Raw genomic sequence first — 20158 nt, 5'->3', positions numbered from 1 at the left:
CAATCTCGCTCCTGGATGTCTAGGTCTGCTGATATAATGGCTCCATCTGTAGTTTCAAGGTTGCTCTCACCATGGTAATACTTCCCCAGGGCGGAACTTCTCTAATTAATTAACAATGAAAGCTTGAGCATTCTGTTCTCTCTGGGTTCCCTATTACATAGCAGAACTAAGTGCCAGGGGCTTAAAGGTCTGGGTCTAAAACTCAGGAAGAATTCATAGGCTATAGGGGGTGCAGAGGCTGAGCCATCTCACAATAAAACATTAAAACTATCCTGAAAATAAGAAAGCTGGGTCTAGTATTCCACCTCAATACTTAAAGAAGAGTAAATCCTCAGCCATTCTTAGACGATACCATTAAATATCTTCATTTAGATTCCATTCAAATGTTCACCAGGTCAAGGTCTAAAATAACTTATAGACCAGAGAGGTTAAGAGGCAAGCAACCAGCACACTTACAGAGTTACCACCACTTTTAAATATGTGTGTCATAGGGAGATTGGTTCAAGATGGCGGAGTAGAAGGACGTGCGCTCACTCCCTCTTGCGAGAGCACAGGAATCACAACCAACTGCTGAACAATCATCGACAGGAAGACACTGGAACTCACCAAAAAAGACACCCCACATCCAAAGACAAAGAAGAAGCTGCAATGAGATAGTAGGAGGGGGCGCAATCACAGTAAAATCAAGTCCCATAACTGCTGGGTGGGTGACTCACAAACTGGAGAACACTTATACCACAGAAGTCCACCCACTGGAGTGAAGGTTCTGAGCCCCACGTCAGGCTTCCCAACCTGGGGGTCTGGAAACAGGAGGAACTACTAGAGAATCAGACTTTGAAGGTTAGCAGGATTTGACTGCAGGACTTTGACAGGACTGGGGGAAACAGAGACTCCACTTTTGGAGGGCACACACAAAGTAGTGTGCACATCGGGACCCAGGGGAAGGAGCAGTGACCCCATAGGAGACTGAACCAGACCTACCTGCTGCTGTTGGAGGGCCTCCTGCAGAGGCGGGGCATGACTGTGGCTCACCGTGGGGACAAGGACACTGGCAGCAGAAGTTCTGGGAGGTACTCCTTGGAGTGAGCCCTCCTGGAGTCTGCCATTGGCCCCACCAAAGAGCCGGGTAGACTCCAGGGCTGGGTCGCCTCAGGCCAAACAATCAACAGGGAGGGAACCCAGCCCCACCCATCAGCAGACAAGCGGATTAAAGTTTTACTGAGCTCTGCCCACCAGAGCAACAGCCAGCTCTACCCACCACCAGTCCCTCCCATCAAGAAGCTTGCACAAGCCTCTTAGATAGCCTCATCCACCAGCCTCATCCATGCAGACAGCAGAAGCAAGAAGAACTACAATTCTGCAGGCTGTGGAAGGAAAACCACATTCACAGAAAGAGAGACAAAATGAAAAGGCAGAGGACTATATACCAGATGAAGGAACAAGATAAAACCTCAGAAAAATAACTAAATGAAGTGGAGATAGGCAACCTTCCAGAAAAAGAATTCAGAATAATGACAGTGAAGATGATCCAGGACCTCGGAAAAAGAATGGAGGCAAAGATCGAGAAGATGCAACAAATGTTTAACAAAGAGCTAGAAGAATTAAAGAACAAACACCTAGAAGAATTAAAGAACAAACAAACAGAGATGAACAATACAATAACTGAAATCAAAACTACACTAGAAGGAATCAATAGCAGAATGACTGAGGCAGAAGAACAGACAAGTCACCTGGAAGGCAAAATGGTGGAATTCACAGCCGCGGAACAGAATAAAGAAAAAAGAATGAAAAGAAATGAAGACAGCCTAAGATAACCTCTGGGACAACATTAAACACACCAACATTCACATTATAGGGGTCCCAGAAGGAGAAGAGAGAGAGAAAGGACCCGAGAAAATATTTGAAGAGATTATAGTCGAAAACTTCCCTAACATGGGAAAGGAAACAGCCACCCAAGTCCAGGAAGCGCAAAGAGTCCCAGGCAGGATAAACCCAAGGAGAAACACATCAAGACACATAGTAATCAAACTGACAAAACTTAAAGAGAAAGAAAAATTACTGAAAGCAACAAGGGAAAAACGACAAATAACATACAAGGGAATTCCCATAAGGTTAACAGCTGATTTCTCAGCAGAAACTCTACAAGCCAGAAGGGAGTTGCACGATATATTTAAAGTGATGAAAGGAAAGAAACTGCAGCCATGATTACTCTACCCCGCAAGGATCTCATTCAGATTCGATGGAGAAATCAAAAGCTTTACAGACAAGCAAAAGCTAAGAGAATTCAGCACCACCAAACCAGCTCCACAACAAATGCTAAAGGAACTTCTCTAAGTGGGAAACACAACAGAAGAAAAGGACCTACAAAAACAAACCCATAACAACTAAGAAAATGGTAATAGGAACATACATATCGATAATTACCTTAAATATGAATGGATTAAATGCTCCAAACAAAAGACACAGGCTCGCTGAATGGATACAAAAACAAGACCCATATATATGCTGTCTACAAGAGACCCACTTCAGACCTAGGGACACATACAGACTGAAAGTGAGGGGATGGAAAAAGATATTCCATGCAAATGGAAATCAAAAGAAAGCTGGAGTAGCAATACTCATATCAAATAGACTTTAAAATAAAGACTGTTACAAGAGACAAGGAAGGACACTACATAATGATCAAGGGATCAATCCAAGAAGAAGATATAACAATTATAAATATATATGCACCCAACATAGGAGCACCTCAATACATAAGGCAACTGCTAACAGCTATAAAAGGAAATCGACAGCAACACAATAACAGTGGGGGACTTTAACACCTCACTTACACCAATGGACAGATCATCCAGACAGAAAATTAATAAGGAAACACAAGCTTTAAATCACACAATAGACCAGATAGATTTAATTGATATTTATAGGACATTCCATCCAAAAACAGCAGATTACACTTTCTTCTCAAGTGCACACAGAACATTCTCCAGGATAGATCACATCTTGGGTCACAAATCAAGCCTCAGTAAATTTAAGAAAATTGAAATCATATCAAGCATCTTTTCTGACCACGATGCTCGCTATGAGATTAGAAATCAATTACAGGGAAAACAACGTAAAAAACACAAACACATGGAGGCTAAACAATACGTTACTAAATAACCAAGAGGTCACTGAAGAAATCAAAGAGGAAATCAAAAATACCTAGAGACAAATTACAACAAAAACACGATGATCCAAAACCTATGGGATGCAGCAAAAGCAGTTCTAAAAGGGAAGTTTATAGCTATACAAGCCTACCTCAAGAAACAAGAAAAATCTCAAATAAACAATCTAACCTTACACCTAAAGGAACTAGAGAAAGAAGAACAAACAAAACCCAAGTTAGTAGAAGGAAAGAAATCATAAACAACAGAGCAGAAATAAATGAAAAAGAAACAAAGAAAACAATAGCAAAGATCAATAAAACTAAAAGCTGGTTCTTTGAGAAGATAAACAAAATTGATAAACCTTTAGCCAGACTCATCAAGAAAAAGAGGGAGAGGACTCAAATCAATAAAATTAGAAATGAAAAAGGAGGGCTTCCCTGGTGGTGCAGTGGTTAAGAATCCGCCTGCCAATGCAGGGGACACGGGTTCGAGCCCTGGTCCGGGAAGATCCCACATGCTGCAGAGCAACTAAGCCCGTGCGCCACAACTACTCAACCTGCGCTCTAGAGCCCGCGAGCCACAACTACTGAGCCCGTGTGCCACAACGACTGAGCCCACGTGCCATAACTACTGAAGCCCGTGCGCCTAAAGCCCGTGCGCCTAGAGCCCGTGCTCCGCAACAAGAGAAGCCACCTCAATGAGAAGCCCGCGCACAGCAACATAAGAGTAGCCCCCACTCGACACAACTAGAGAAAGCCAGCGCGCAGCAACGAAGGCCCAACGTAGCCAAAAATAAAAATAAATAAATTTATAAGAAAAAAAAAAAAGAAATGAAAAAGAGAAGTTACAATGGACACCGCAGAAATACAAAGCATCCTAAGAGACTACTACAAGCAAGTCTATGCCAATAAAATGGACAACCTGGAAGAAATGGACAAATTCTTAGACAAGTATAAGCTTCCAAGACTGAACCAGGAAGAAATAGAAAATATAAACAGACCAATCACAAGCACTGAAATTGAAACTGTGATTAAAAATCTTCCAACAAACAAAAGACCAGGACCATATGGCTTCACAGGCGAATTCTATCAAACATTTAGAGAAGAGCTAACACCCATCCTTCTCAAACTCTTCAAAAAAACTGCAGAGGAAGGAACACTCCCAAACTCATTCTATGAGGCCACCATCACCCTGATACCAAAACCAGACAAAGATATTACAAAAAAAGAAAATTACAGGCCAATATCACTGATGAATATAGATGCAAAAGTCCTCAACAAAATACTACCAAACAGAATCCAACAGCACCTTAAAAGGATCATACACCATGATCAAGTGGGATTTATCCCACGGATGCAAGGATTCTTCAATATACGCAAATCAATCAATGTGATACACCATATTAACAAATTGAAGTAGAAAAACCATATGATCATCTCAATAGATGCAGAAAAAACTTCTGACAAAATTCAACACCCATTTATGATAAAAACTCTCCAGAAAGTGGGCAAAGAGGGAACCTACCTCAACATAATAAAGGCCATACACGACAAACCCACAGCAAACATCATTTCTAATGGTGAAAAACTGAAAGCGTTTCCTCTAAGATCAGGAACAAGACAAGGATGTCCACTCTCGCCACTATCATTCAACATAGTTTTGGAAGTCCTAGCCACAGCAATCAGAGAAGAAAAAGAAATAAAAGGAATACAAATTGGAAAAGAAGAAGTAAAACTGTCACTGTTTGCAGATGGATTTGGATTGGAAGAATCAATATTGTGAAAATGACTATACTACCCAAAGCAATCTACAGATTCAATGCAATCCCTGTCAAACTACCAGTGGCTATTTTTACAGAACTAGAACAAAAAATCTTAAAATTTGTATGGAGACACAAAAGACCCCGAAGAGCCAAAGCACTCTTGAGGGAAAAAAACGGAGCTGGAAGAATCAGATGCCCTGACTTCAGGCTATACTACAAAGCTACAGTAATCAAGACAATATGGTACTGGCACAAAAACAGAAATACAGATCAATGGAATAGGATAGAAAACCCAGAGATAAACCCACGCACCTATGGTCAACTAATCTATGACAAAGGAGGCAAGGACATACAATGGAGAAAAGACAGTCTCTTCAACAAGTGGTGCTGGGAAAACTGGAGAGCTACATGTAAAAGAATGAAATTAGAACACTCCCTAACACCATACACAAAAATAAACTCAAAATGGATTAGAGACCTAAATGTAAGACCGGACACTATAAAACTCTTAGAGGAAAACATAGGAAGAACACCCTTTGACATAAATCACAGCAAGATCTTTTTTGATCCACCTCCTAGAGTAATGGAAATAAAAATAAAAAATAAACAAATGGGACCTAGTGAAACTTAAAAGCTTTTGCAAAGCAAAGGAAACTACAAACAAGACAAAAAGACAACCCTCAGAATGGGAGAAAATATTTGCAAACGAATCAATGGACAAAGGATTAATCTCCAAAATATATAAACAGCTCATGCAGCTCAATATCAAAAAAACCAACAACCCAATCAAAAAGTGCACAGAAGACCTAAACAGATATTTCTCCAAAGAAGACATACAGATGGCCATAAGCACAGGAAAAGATGCTCAACATCACTAATTATTAGAGAAATGCAAATTAAAACTACAATGAGGTATCACCTTACACCAGTTAGAATGGGCATCATCAGAAAATCTACAAACAACAAATGCTGGAGAGGGTGTGGAGAAAAGGGAACCCTCTTGCACTGTTGGTGGGAATGTAAATTGATACAGCCACTATGGAGAACAGTATGGAGGTTCCTTAAAAAACTAAAAATAGAATTACCATATGAGCCTGCAATCCCACTCCTGGGCATATACCCAGAGAAAACCATAATTCAAAAAGACACATGCACCCCAATGTTCATTGCAGCACTATTTACAATAGCCAGGTCATGGAAGCAACCTAAATGCCCATCAACAGACGAATGGATAAAGAAGATGTGGTACATATATACAATGGAATATTACTCAGCCATAAAAAGGAACGAAATTGGGTCATTTGTAGCGATGTGGACGGATCTAGAGACTGTCATACAGAGTGAAGTAAGTCAGAAAGAGAAAAACAAATATCGCATATTAATGCATATATGTGGAACCTAGAAAAATGGTACAGATGAACCAGTTTGCAGGGCAGAAATAGAGACACAGATGTAGAGAACAAACATATGGACACCAAGGGGGGAAAGTGGCAGAGGGGTGGTGGTGGTGGTGTGATGAATTGGGAGATTGGGATTGACATATATACACTAATATGTATAAAATGGGTGACTAATAAGAACCTGCTGTATAAAAAATATATAAAATAAAATTCAAAAGTTCAAAAAAAAAAAGACAAAAAATATATATACATGTTATAAATTCACAAAGTACAAGTGTGCAATGTGTCCCGTTAAAAGTTGATGATTAATTTGTGAGACAACTGGAGAAATCTGACTACTCACTGGGTTTGATGGCGGTAGGTAAATACTGTTAATAATATAGTGGTTTTACTTTTAATAAGAGAACACTTTTTAGAAATATATACTGACATTTGGATAAAATGATACGATGTCTGGGATGTGCTTCAAAATAATCTAGAACAGGGGTGGGAGAGGGGTGAGTGAGGATTACACAGCAGGAGGTGGCAAATGTTTTCTACCAAGGGCCAAAAAGTAAATATTTTAGTCTTTGCAGACTTTACAGTCTGTATCACAATTACTCAACTCAGCCAATGAGCACAAAAGCAGCCATGGACAATAAGTAAACAAATGAGAGGGGCTATGTTCCAATAAAACTTTATTTACAAAACAGGTGGCAGGCTGGATTTTGTCCACAGGCCCACAGTTTGCCAACCGCTGGTATAGATGAAACAAGAGTGGCCATGAGTCGATAATTATTGAAGCTAAGTGTTGAGTGTGTGGGCATTCTTTGTCCCACATATTTGAAAAATTCAATATGAAAATTTCTATAATTTCCATAATAAAACGTTTTAATTTTTTTCTAAGAAGTCAATGTTTATCTTTGGTAAGTTCCCTGGACTTAAAGTAAAAGGAGAAACAGAGTAAGAACTAAGGATGGCGGATTATGAGTGTGATTTCCAGAATGGTAAGGAAGAAAAGGAAAACACAAGCATTCCACTGGAAAACTGAAACTAAAAGCAGCCCATCCATGGAAACTTGTAGGACTGGAAAGTGAGGTGATATTTGCCCGGCACACGCCTGACAGGTGAACAAAACAGAGCACGGGGGTTCTCCCGATGTGTCCACCTCTGACATCCTCTCCCTCTGCAAGCTTCGGAGGGGGAAGTCAGCGTTCATGTTCTATGTAGGAGCCCTTGATGGCTGCTTTACTGGGAGGTGATTCTTTCCTGAGAGCAGAATGCATTCCCTTTCGAAAGCTCTCAGGACCGGGAGACACATGTGGAAAGAACTTTCTGTCCCTGGCAGACAGGGAACCAAACCCCTTCTCCTTGAACTTGGACAGTCTTCCCTCACTTGGAAGCCTCACTCATCCTCTGGTTTTGGAGAACTTAGCTGCGTTCTCGCAAAGCCCGCTGAACGAGAAGCACACTGTCTCCAGGGGCTGGTTGGACACAGGGCGCTATGAAATGCATCAACACCCTCTCTATCTTGGCTTCCTTGTGCTCTTTTTTCCCCCAGAGATGCTCTAAATGTTCCTAGTCTGTCCTAGGAAATGAGAGCAGAATTAAAGTAAGTGAGTAGGAAAGGCAATCAAGGGACCCAGGATAAATGTCCCTGGACTTTGCTACCTCTGCAGAAAGAAACTGAAAATCGGGCCCTATAGGATATTTCTGTAGGTGAAATGACTGAGGCCAGTGAGACACCAAGGGCCCCAGAGGCCTCCCCAACCCTCCTTCCTCCAGAACCCAATATCCATGGGGGTTCTGAATACCACTTAAGAAAGCCCATGGCCAATACAACACATGTAGGAAGAAGGGAAAGTAGAAAGAGAGAGCAGAGAATGTAGAAGGGGATGACTGTAGGGGGAGGGGAAAAGAGAGAAAGGAGGAGAGTGGGGGAAAATAAAGAGATGGCCATGGCAGCGAGTGGTGAAGAAGCTGATGGGGGACTCTTGGTGCCAGTTCTAGAGCCTCGGGTCTCACTGGTCCAAGCCTTACCCTGGAGGAAGAGGCCGCTCCCAGGTGGTGGTCTTGGTATTGTGGTCAACATAATAGACACGCCCGTTGGGGAGCTCTCGCTGCTCCCATCTGCAAAATAAAGTCAAGGGAGGCATGAGACACACCGGTGAAAGGCATATGCCCTTGCTCAAAGGAGTCCTTCACTACTATTAGGCTAATGTGAGAGGTAACATCAAAGTTGACATGCAAGACCAACCCGCTGGTCAGACAAGCTCCACGTTGTCATTGATGGTGGCACCCACGTCTGTTTCTTGAAAAAACTATAACAGTTCCCCTTTATGGATTCAAGGTACTAGATAACCCATAGATCACGCTAAATTCCCCTAAACAACCCATATGAATCTACATTGCCATGGATTTTTGTGAATCACTGTTTCTTGGCCATTTCAGGATCAAAGATCCCTTTAGGAATGTGATGAAAGCTTCCAAAATGCACTTACCAACAAAAATGTGTGTGCAATTTCTGGGACTCCTGGACCTCTCCTAAAGCTCATCCATGGGCCCTCCAGCCCTTGTAGCCTACTACCTCTTAAAGTCACAAATTATATGACTATCCCTGTTCTCCTAGAATCATATATATTCATGATCACATTTCTTTTTAAAATACAGGATTCATTTACAGAGGATCTTTAAAAGAGATCTGGATGAATCAAGAAACATAGCATACTGCTATTTATTGGCTGCTCTACCCCTAAGTCTGTGTGTGGGTTATTATGAGATCAGGGTGCGGAGGGTGGCTCATCTGTGCTAATGGCAGAATGACAAGGTAGCAGATGATCCAAAGAGTTAATACAAAGGCAAAATCACTACAAAATACAGCCAAGGACCACCCATCCCCACACTCCTGTTATTCCCACATTCAATGCAATCTGACAATAACTCCACTTACCTAGAATACAGTAACCTACATATAAGGGATGCAAAGATTTATGTTTATAAAATGCTTACCATTTTATGAAGGATGTTAATGGTCCCGTTAGCCTTTATGTTTTACATTGATTTTATTTACTTCTACTTTTGGGTACTGCCTAGGGGAAGGTGACCTTTGCCAGGAAGCTAGTAGAGTCAGTTCTACTGAAATGCTTGTTTTAAAAACACAAGTCTATGCCAATGTGATTGATACATAAGGGAACATACTATGAATTTTGGATTTGCTTTGCATGAATTTGCCTTCAAAACACACTAGATGAACACAGAAGACTTCCCCCAGTTAAACCCAGTCGTGTAGGAATACACAAAACCCACACTCATCTGCCGGCTACCTCACTTTACTGCGTGTTACACACCATACTCACCCACATGTGGTGTTACATCTCCCATCTGATTTCAGAAAACCCTCTTTGTACCACTTCATGACAACACTCACAAGCTCCAACCCTTCCAACACCTGCTTCCACAGGCAAACTTCAGGTCTTCTCATGGAAATGTGCCATATGTATTGTAGTGTTATGATCTCAACCATTTAACATGTGTAGAACTGTGCTACCATCGTTATTAGGTTCCTGTTTGTGTCACTGACAAATTTTTGACTGTTACACCCCTAACCCATTTTTCCCCATAAGCCCTGTGGTTTTTACTGCATGATTTGGCATAGCGTGGTGGTTTCTAGGAACACATATGTTATAGCAGAGTTGACTGTATACTGAAATAAATGTCCTAACTTCTGTTACTAAGCCTGGTGTGTCTACTCAAATAGACATCAGCTTTATTCGATACCATTTCTCACGTCTGATCAGCAGACTGCATTGATAAGCCCCTCTGAGGTTAATTCAGATACAGGTATACGCAAGGTTTTTAAGGCAAAGATGGGAAGGGGGTAACCATCACTCACTGAACATCCACAATGAGCTGCAGGCTCATTTTTACTTCATTCAACCCTGCCTTCATCCTTTATGGCGGCATATGCCATCACCATCGAGGGAACTGAGGCTCAGAGAGGCTAAGTAACTCTTACGTGGCATTTAAACTCAGTCTCTGGGACTTCCCCTGTGGTCCAGTGGTTAAGACTCCACCTTCCAATGCAGGGGGTGCAGGTTCGATCCCTGCTCGGGGAACTAAGATCCCACGTGCCTCGTGGCCAAAAAACCAAAACATAAAAGAGAAGCAATATTGTAATAAAGACTTTAAAAATGGTCCACGTCTGGACTTCCCCGGTGGTCCAGTGGCTGAGACTCCATGCTCCCAATGCAGGGGGCCGGGTTTGATCCCTGGTCAGGGAACTAGGTCCCACATGCCACGACTAAGACTTCGCATGCCTCAACTAAAGAGCCCACATGCCGCAACTAACACCCGGCGCAGCCAAATAAATAAATAAATAAATATTTTTTAAGTTTTTTTTTTTAAATGGTCCACATCAGAAAAATCTAAACAAACAAACTCAGCTCTGACTCTCTAGCCCATGAGTTTTACCATGTCACTCTGAAAGGAAAAAAGGAGGAAAAGGAAGGGCAACTGGAACTTATAAGGAACCCACAACCCAGCAGACAAGGTGCCAGGTGCCTTTCCAAAGCCCACCTCAACGTGAACAGCTTTCCCTAGCACAGGAGTCTGGGTAGGGGGACCTATAGGATCAAGACGACTGGGGAGAAATTATAGTAAGTCCACCTTGTTAATTTCTAGGCTCCATTTTAATCACAACCCTCTGCTCAGATACAATCTATGGGAAGAGGCTGCTCATTTTGCACCACTGGTAGGCTTACGCCTGGGAGCAGTGAGGTCTGGTAGTTCCATACTCTCTCCTTTCAAAAGGGATCAACTACTGTGTTGAGGACCGGAGTGCTATAAACACCATTAAAATGAGCTCGAGAACATTTTCTCTCCTGGGTATTCCCACTCAAGGTTCTGGTTGAAGCAGATACTGGTGACTTGGCCCAGGTGCCCTGGGTTCCTCCCACTGCAAAAGGAAGATTCATGCACTTCAGTCAGTATTTTATTGAAAGGGCAGAATCTTCTGACAAAACTGACCAGGTGAAAATAAACACAGGGTAAAGTTAAAGCTCTTCTCCCTCTCGATGCCCTTCTGAATTAAAGACAAAAGAGTAACAGATATTGCCAGCTCAAAAGACTGGTAGGGATCTGGTGGGGACCCTTCAGCAAAAAAGGCTAACATACTGTGATTTCACACCAGCTCTCTAAATTCCTCCTGTCTGCTGGGTGATCAAGCAGCAAATCCAATACCCTCTTTATTCATCTGAATTTGGAAATAAGGAAAGTTTTGAGAAAGATACTTGGCTTAAGAGTAAGTACTGAAATATGGAAGCTCCTCAGGGCAAGGGTAGCAAACCACTCTTTCACAACATTTGCTCCTAATAAAGACTTAAGGAGCTGAGAATTCCTCAGCATTTCCTAAGAAATTAGCTCTATCCTTCCTGTCCTTGGCAATTTTGTGGCACAAAAGCACCAGTAAAACAACTTTGCTCATTTTGCAGTCACTAATTGGAAAACTGACCATAATTGGTGGGTGGGGCTGCCCCTTGAATGAAGACAAAATATGTGTTGTTGCAGTTGGAGAGAAAAGGTGCTAAAACACATTTTTTCTTTATTCCAACAATTCTTTTGTTACAAATTTCATCTTATAACTGGTCTCAACTTCTGGCTTCTTTTCTATTTCATTTGAGGCAAGGAGAAAACTTTGGTTTTATTATACTTTGGCTAATATTTTCATTTGAAGATGGAATAATTCTTAAAATTCCATGAATTAAAGGCCTTGAATTGACACAGTGGTCTTCCTGCACTGCCAGAAAGGAAATCGGTGTGAAGTCCTCTTTGCTTATATTCAAGAGTTATGATGGCTCCTCCCAAGCCTTGACAAGACCTGTCTATCCTGTCTTTGATCCCAGCTGATCCTAGAAATGAAAGGCTCTCTTTTGGGCACCGTTATTGTCCAGCGAATCTCAGTGTCCTTCTATGAACCCTCTCAACTGGCTTAGCTAGAAAAATAGTTACCAAGAGGAACGAGACCTTTCTTCCGTTACCTTTTTTTTGATATCTACATTCTTCCTTTTAAAATTGGACTCCTGCTCGGATTAAATGTCCATGTGGGTCCTCCCTGATCCGTGACCTGGCCTAACTGCTTTTCTTAGAGAACTCTCAACTCCTCCCTACCTGCACGGCTCCTCAGAATTCATACAAATCCCTCCCCTCCATTTGTGTAGCAGAGTCAGTCGATTCTATCGTCAATCAAACGAGCCCCCGGATTCTCATTTCTCCTCTGTAACTGCTGACCCATATAGATTGAGCCTTCCGACTGTCTTGGTTTGGTCTCCCCATGCCAAGAAAGTGATACTGGCAGTGACCTTTCATCAGCACATCCCTGGCAGGGGTTAGGTTTCTGAACCTTATAAGCATCTTCTTCATGCTGAGATTAAAAGGCTTTTCAATCAAACTACCCATGGGTCTCGATACTGCATCCTGGTCACGTGGGTCATATCCTCTCCCACTGAATAGCTTTCTTTGATGCTCTCAGAAACAGTGTTCAAAGCACCAAGCTTGATTCAGGTCCCTTCCCAACACATTGCTCCTTGGCTTTTGACGTATAGCCTTTAGTTGGACCATGGACTACACAGGGTCTTTCTATTTTGAAAGTACTTAAAAAATCGTCTCCAATTTCAATTAATCTCTGTACCTTTTTTTTTTAACCTAAATTCCCTTTGCTCCTATGGATTTTAACTGTCCTTTATTCAGCTTGTAATAGGGAAGAGCAAATCTGACTCCATATTAGATCAGTTTCTTTTACTTTAACCTTAGTGCTCTGTTGCCTGTGCTTAGTCATGCTGGCTCTGCACCTTTTGCAAAAGAATGTTGCCTATAGCCTAAAATATACAGGATAGCCCATTCTCAAGACTCTGACCTTTAAGAGTCCATTCATTTAGAGATTAAAAAAAGTTGCAGAACAGAGAATAACATTTGTCTTGTTGGAGGTTTACAGGAACATTGTGACTTGACCTACAGGAACAGTGTGACTTGACCTAGCTGCAAGAACAAAGGATTCCAACACCAAGAAGCCTGAGACAACTAACCATGCCCCTCCCTCACCTTACCTTTAAAAGTGCTTTGCTGAAACCCTTCGAGGAGTTCAGGGTTTGCTGGGCACAAGCCACCCATCTCCTTGCATGGCCCTGCAATAAACCTTTCTCTGCTCCAAACTCTGATGTTTCAGTATTGTTTGGCCTCACTGTCCATTGGGCACACGAACTTGCGTTTGTTAACAAGTTGTGTATCTTCCATGCCCATGCCCCCATCCCCCCCACCATCATCGTTAAAAAGGTAAAGGATGGGCTTCCCTGGTGGCGCAGTGGTTGAGAATCTGCCTGCTAATGCAGGGGACACGGGTTCGAGCCCTGGTCTGGGAAGATCCCACATGCCACGGAGCAGCTAGGTCTGTGAGCCACAACTACTGAGCCTGCGCGTCTAGAGCCTGTGCTCCACAAGAGAGGCCGCGATAGTGAGAGGCCCGCGCACCCCGATGAAGAGTGGCCCCCGCTTGCTGCAACTAGAGAAAGCCCTCGCACAGAAATGAAGACCCAACACAGCCAAAAATAAATAAATAAATAGATAAATAAAAGATTACCATTTTAAAAAAAAGGTAAAGGATGAAAATCTCAATTCCATTATTAGGATGGCATCCAATCATTTCTCCCCTATGTTATCTGAAAGGAAATTGTCTGGTCACTTAACAGTGACCACACTTTTTTTTTTTTTTTTGGATGCACCACGCAGCTTACGGGACCCCGACCAGGGCCCTCGGCAGTGAAAGGATGGAGTTCTAACCACTGGACCGCCAGGGAATTCCCTGAACCACATTTTCTTGTGGAAGGTTTCCTAAAAGGTCTTCAGGAAATCAATTCTCAGTTACTTGCCGTTACAGTGTATATTCAACCATCCTGATCAACACACTTCTTGGTCAGATTCCCCTAAGTTTGGACAGAATCACAGTTTCACCAAGAGTCGGATTAAATTGGGAAGGAATTTAAAGCTGGACAATCCGAGGATTTCAGGCTAGTATCAGAGATGATATCACCACACTCACAAATTCTTAGTAAGAACATTATTAATTTGTATTATTTATAATTTGTTAATAAATTTTATTAACAAAAGCACTGGGCATTAGTAAAGCTGACTCTCATTCAAAATACACTCTCTCCATCAGAAAACAAAGTCATGCCAGAACACTTATGCACCAATAAAGAAAAGATGCCTTGCTGGTTACTTGGACAAAAACTAAACTTCAGAAAAATACACTGAAAGTATTTAGGTATTCTTAAAGCTGCCTATGTAGAAGTTCAACTCCCCTCAGGCAAATATTACAGGGAATTCATATTTTCTTACTTCATGCTCTTATAATAAATTCTAACTCTGAACCAAATCCTATTCCCCAACCTCTGGCCACTTCCTGGGTGAACGGTAAGATTTATTTCCCCTGTAGGGACATTGGCAGACTGTTTTATGAGTCAAAAATCTGTGTGCAGTGGAACACATCTCCTACTCACTGTTTTCATTGCTTCAGTAGGTCCTCTGTAAACTGGGTAGGAAGTGTGTTAAACTCAGACCTTCCCCCAAGAACCCTTCTTGAAATACTGAGCTTTCCTTTAAATCCAAGCACACTAACCCCCTTTTTAAAACTATCAACAACCAGCACTTTATGCCCCTTAATCACAGGGGGGCACAGCAGTAGCTACAGAGGACTCTGAATTAAGGTCTGTTTTTCTTCTCTTTCTTCTTCACCCATCCCATTTTCTTTGCCTTGGAAAAGTCCCCAAAGCTCTTCAATGGAAGATGGCAACTGCTTTCGGGACTTCCCTGGTGGCCCAGTGGTAAAGAATCCGCCTTCCAATTCAGGGGACGTGGGTACGATCCCTGGTCAGGGAACTAAGATCCCACATGCCATAGGGCAACTAAGCCTGTACGCCACAACTATTGAGCTCGCACGCCTCAATGAGAGAGCCCGCATGCCACAAACTACAGAGCCCATGCACCCTGGAGCCTGCGTGCTACAACTAGAGAGAGAAAACACACATGCCACAACTATAGAGAAGCCCGAGTGCTGCAACAAAGAGACCGTACCCCGCAATGAAAGATCCTGAGTGCCGCAACTAAGACCCAACACAGGCAAAAAAATAAAGAAAAAAAAAAGATATGCTCTCACAGACAGGCAAGACAATTCCTAGAGACGGTGTCTATTAAAAAAATTTTTTTTAACATTATTGCAGATTTTAAAAACTGTGCAGATAAGTTTGGCAATGAAGGGAAATAGGCACTCTTAAAAATAGTGAGGGACTTCCCTGGTGGTCCAGTGGCTAAGACGCCGAGCTCCCAATGCAGGGGGGGCCCAGGTTCGATCCCTGGTCAAGGAACTAGATCCCACATGCTGCAACTAAAGATCCTGCACGCCACAACTAAAGATCCCACGTGCTGCAACTAAGACCCGACGTAGCCAAATAAATAAATAAATAAATATTTTAAAAAAATAGTTAGTGGGAGCAAAAATGGGTATACTCTTTCCTAAGGGTAATTTGGCAACTCAGTCAAAAACCTTTCCTACATGAATACCCTTTAATTCAGCAACTCTGTTCCCAGGAAATATCCTAAGGAAATAATTATGTGTCAAAGATTTAGCTTTAAGTGCATCCATCACAGTACATTGCAGCATGTTACAGAAAAACTGGAAACAACCTAAATGCTCCAAAGTGGAGGATTAGTAAAATAAATTATGCTCATTCTATAATGGGTATTCCATCATTTAAAATATCATTGTGGATAATACAGATTTGTACAGATGTTTACAATATATTGGGTAACAAAAATAAGTGAAAAAATAACATGCATAAGACAATCAAAATTTTGTTTAAAAATTATAAAAATATACTATTTTTCATTAAATCTAAAATGCCACCAATTGTTAAGATTTTTAACATACCACCAAGAAAGAAAAAAATGCTGCCAATTAAACTATGACACTCCAATGTTTGTAAATCACATCTTGATTTTAAAGAAGTTAAATGTGAAATAACATGCATATCAGAATCTACAAAACATGGGGGCAGGGGGATCATGTATGCGTGTAAAATTTTTACAACATCAGAGAAAGGAAGTATTTCAGACAGACACAAAAGGCACGTGAAAAAGATGAACAGATTTGGCTATCTAAAAATTTGAACTCCTGTACAATAAAAAGCAACATAAAAAAGTGAAAAGACAAGCCACAGACTGGGAGAAAATATTTGCAATGCACATAATTGAGAGGGGATTAGTATCCAGCATATATTAAGAAATCCTGCAGATTAAAAAAGACAGATAGCAAACAGAAAAATGGATAAAAATATATGAATAGACAATTCACAAGAAAGGAAACTCAAGAACCAAATTAAAAAAACATGTAAGAAGAGGTTTTCAAATTAAAACCAGCAAGAGATACCCTTTCACACCAATCAGACTGGCCAACATGAAAAAAAATCGGACAATTCTAAGGAATGCTATGCGTGCTCATGGGAGCATGAACTGGTGAGCTGACTCAAAAAGCAATCTGGGGCTTCCCTGGTGGCGCAGTGGTTGAGAGTCTGCCTGCTAATGCAGGGGACACGGGTTCGCGCCCTGGTCTGGGAAGATCCCACATGCCGCGGAGCAACTGGGCCCGTGAGCCACAACTACTGAGCCTGCGCGTCTGGAGCCTGTGCTCCGCAACAGGAGAGGCCACGATAGTGAGAGGCCCACGCACCGCGATGAAGAGTGGCCCCCGCTTGCCGCAACTACAGAAAGCCCTAGCACAGAAACGAAGACCCAACACAGCAATCAATCAATCAATCAATCAATCTTTAAAAAAATAAAAAACATTAAAAAAAAAAAAAAGCAATCTGATAGTGTCTACTAAAACTGAAGACCTTCATCTTCCTACAAAGAAGAAATCCTAGTTCCAGTACTTGCACTGAAGAAACGAACATGAACACAAAAAGGCATACACAGAAAAAACTTCATTGTAGCATTGTTTATAAAGGCAAAGATGTAATTATAATATAAATAAACACAAATATAAAATGTTATTTTTTATATTTTACATTTATATGATATAGAATATACACAGTAAATATAAATAAATTTTAATTATAACATAAATAAAATTTTACCTATTCATACGACAGAAGACCATATGGCAGTTTAAATGAATGTACCAAGTTCCATGTATCTCTGTATATAGGGAATGGGACCGGGGAGGGGTTCACAGGGACTTTCAACTTTATTGACAGTCTTCATCAAGAGGTTAAAAAACAGGGGGAAGGTTTATAGCAAATGCAGCATAATGCTAAAGGTTGATACGGCTGGGTAGGGGAGCCCACAGGTATTTCTTATATTACTTTCTATTCTTATCTGCATGCTTAAAATATTTTACAATTAGAAAATAAATTTTAAAAGCACATACCCTAAGACTGTCAAAAAATTTTGGTAGATGTGTGTTGACGTGTACATGTCTGTATATGTGCTCTTGGGCAAACTGCTTAAGGTTTCCTCATTTGCAAAATAAGGGTGAAAGTAGCTACTACACAGAGTGCTGTGAAGACCGAAATAACCCACGTATGAAACCTAGCGCTCCCCAGCACTCTGGAACCATTTAACACATGTTAACTCTCACCAATGATCAGGCAAAAAAATACACAAGGTGCATGAAAAGCACCAGTGGTCAAATCTAGGTGGGTGTGTGTTTGTTATTGCTGTTGTTCTACTTCTTTCTTCTACTTTTTTTTCTAAGTTTTCCAAAAAAAAAAAAAAAACCTGTAAAAAATTGTGAGAGCTATTGAGAATGAAAATACTTATCCAGTCATTCAACAAACACTTCTCACTCCAGCTCCCTAGGAGCCAAATACTATGCTAAGTGCTGGGAATACAAAAACCCAATAATCCCAACTCCTGACGAGCTCTCAAGAAAGTGTAGTAAAAAATGAAAATTCCTAATTATACATGAATACATACATATAGCAGGGCGAGAACTTCTCACGGGCCAGCCCCAACAACAGTAGAATCTTTGGAAACAAGGCTTTTGTCCTGAGATGAGGAGGAGGAAGCCAGGAACATGTATTATCTGGCATTACCTAAGCATGTAACACTCCCTGCAGAGTCAAGAACTAAACCATACTACTTAGCAAAAAGGCACAGATTCTCCAGTATAATCCTTTAATCCTTTGCTACTGAAGTATGGTCCATGGCTCAAACTGTTACTATTCAGCAACCAGAAAAGTACAGAAGCTTCTAGATGTTTAGAAACTTTTGGACCAATTTGACATTGCCACAACATCCAAATATGTGATCTGTAGATCTGCCTCACTGAACAGAACAGAGGACAAAAGTAAAGGTTCATAAGAGATTGAAAAAAAAATTAAAACAGAACAAACAAAACCAGAAGAAAAAAAAAAAAAACAACAAGGACTAGTTCTTCACAGACAGTTTCAGAAGCACTGCTTTAAAACTCCTTGGGTAAGGATCTTTGGCTAGCGCCAAAATTGAGTTTGGAATGAAATTCAATGGCAGCAGCTGGTTTATAACTTAGCAGAAAAGCTGCAAATTCCAATGTCTCTTAAAGTGTCTCTACAAAGAAAACATCAAAGAACTCTTACCAGGTTGTCATCCTTGATAGTGTGTCAAGGACCACCTGGAGAAAGGACCTCTGGGTCTCCATTACTGGGCCTGGGGGTAGGGGAAGATGGCAAATCAAACAGATCCAGAAATCACCCTCCTCAATTATTTCTACTCTGAGGCAGGAAACGGCCAGGGCAGCCAATGACTGCAAGAGGAGAGGGATGGTGTGAAGTGGCAGTGCTGAGGTAAGTCGGCAGAGTCCAAACACAACGGCCTCCCTTATGTAAGAAACCACAGCACAGCGCGGGCTGCCAGGGTGAAATAATGTGCCTCTGTGTGAGAGGGCCTGGGCGAGCTGCAGAGCCTGGGACGCACTTGGAGTTTATCTAAGCCATGTACACACGGTCTGTTAATGAGCATTTGGTCCCCAAAGTGGGCTCCCTGCTGATAAAAACCAGATGCAGGCCCAGCTGATCAAAGTGGCCTCCCTCCCCACTGCCCACTGCCTGGACCACTATCTCACCATGTCTCCCGAGCCTTCCTGGCACCCCCTCCTTTAACGGACATTTGCCAGCTGAAAACACCATGCCCTTCCAACTAGCTTCTTTCGTGCTAATTAAATTAAAAGGTAGGGAAAGCAGGAGGGTTTGGAGACGGGGAGAGAGAGGAAAGGGATAAAGGGTGTTCTATTTGGATTTATGTGGCCCAGTTTTTGGTGGCCTTCGGTCACTAAAACACACAGACGGACGTGACATCTTTATGTCCAGTCTCATCTGCTGCAAGTTTCAGAAAGGCAATGCAGCAACTGGAAAAATAAGCCCTTGGGATCCCCAAATGAACTGTGCCCGATCCCTCTGTAAAGGCGATTGAGAAGGTAAGGTTAGAAAGAGACAAAGTCAGCTGGATGCCATGAAAACGCAGTCTAGCATGGCTCAGAATGCCTTAGCAAAGGGGAGACATGGTCCACAGTGTCTCCCAGGGCGTGAGGACCCCTAGTGAGCAAGGAGGAGCATCCTGACCCTGTGAGAGATTCATACTTGAACCCAAAGCCAGACAACCTAGCCTAGTTAGTAACCCCTTAGGGTCTTGTTCTTGGGAAGAAAATGCAGTATTCCTGTCATAGTTCCTCTTTATTTGAGGCATCAAAGAAGCAGAAAACATTCATCCAGGTGGAGAAAAAAAAAAAAAGATGGCATTTAAATCGATTCATTAATTCACTACAAGTATGTCTTGGGGGCCGACTT

The 20158-nt window shown here is 41.7% G+C and overlaps 1 protein-coding gene across 3 annotated transcripts in view; it reads right to left on the bottom strand.

Annotated features, from left to right (window-relative positions):
- WWP2 (WW domain containing E3 ubiquitin protein ligase 2) overlaps positions 1–20158 on the bottom strand; it is a 146560-nt gene that overhangs the window by 26014 nt on the left and 100388 nt on the right. For all 3 annotated transcript variants that reach the window (XM_059903720.1, XM_059903721.1, XM_059903722.1), the window contains one exon: positions 8331–8420. In XM_059903720.1, coding sequence (XP_059759703.1) covers positions 8331–8420 — 90 coding nt within the window. The remainder of the gene's footprint in view (positions 1–8330; positions 8421–20158) is intronic.

Source organism: Balaenoptera ricei, chromosome 19 (genome assembly GCF_028023285.1).
Source record: "Balaenoptera ricei isolate mBalRic1 chromosome 19, mBalRic1.hap2, whole genome shotgun sequence".
NCBI classification, from domain to species: Eukaryota; Metazoa; Chordata; class Mammalia; order Artiodactyla; family Balaenopteridae; genus Balaenoptera; species Balaenoptera ricei.
Note: the sequence above shows the minus strand (reverse complement) of the source record. Positions and strands in the feature narration are given on the sequence as shown.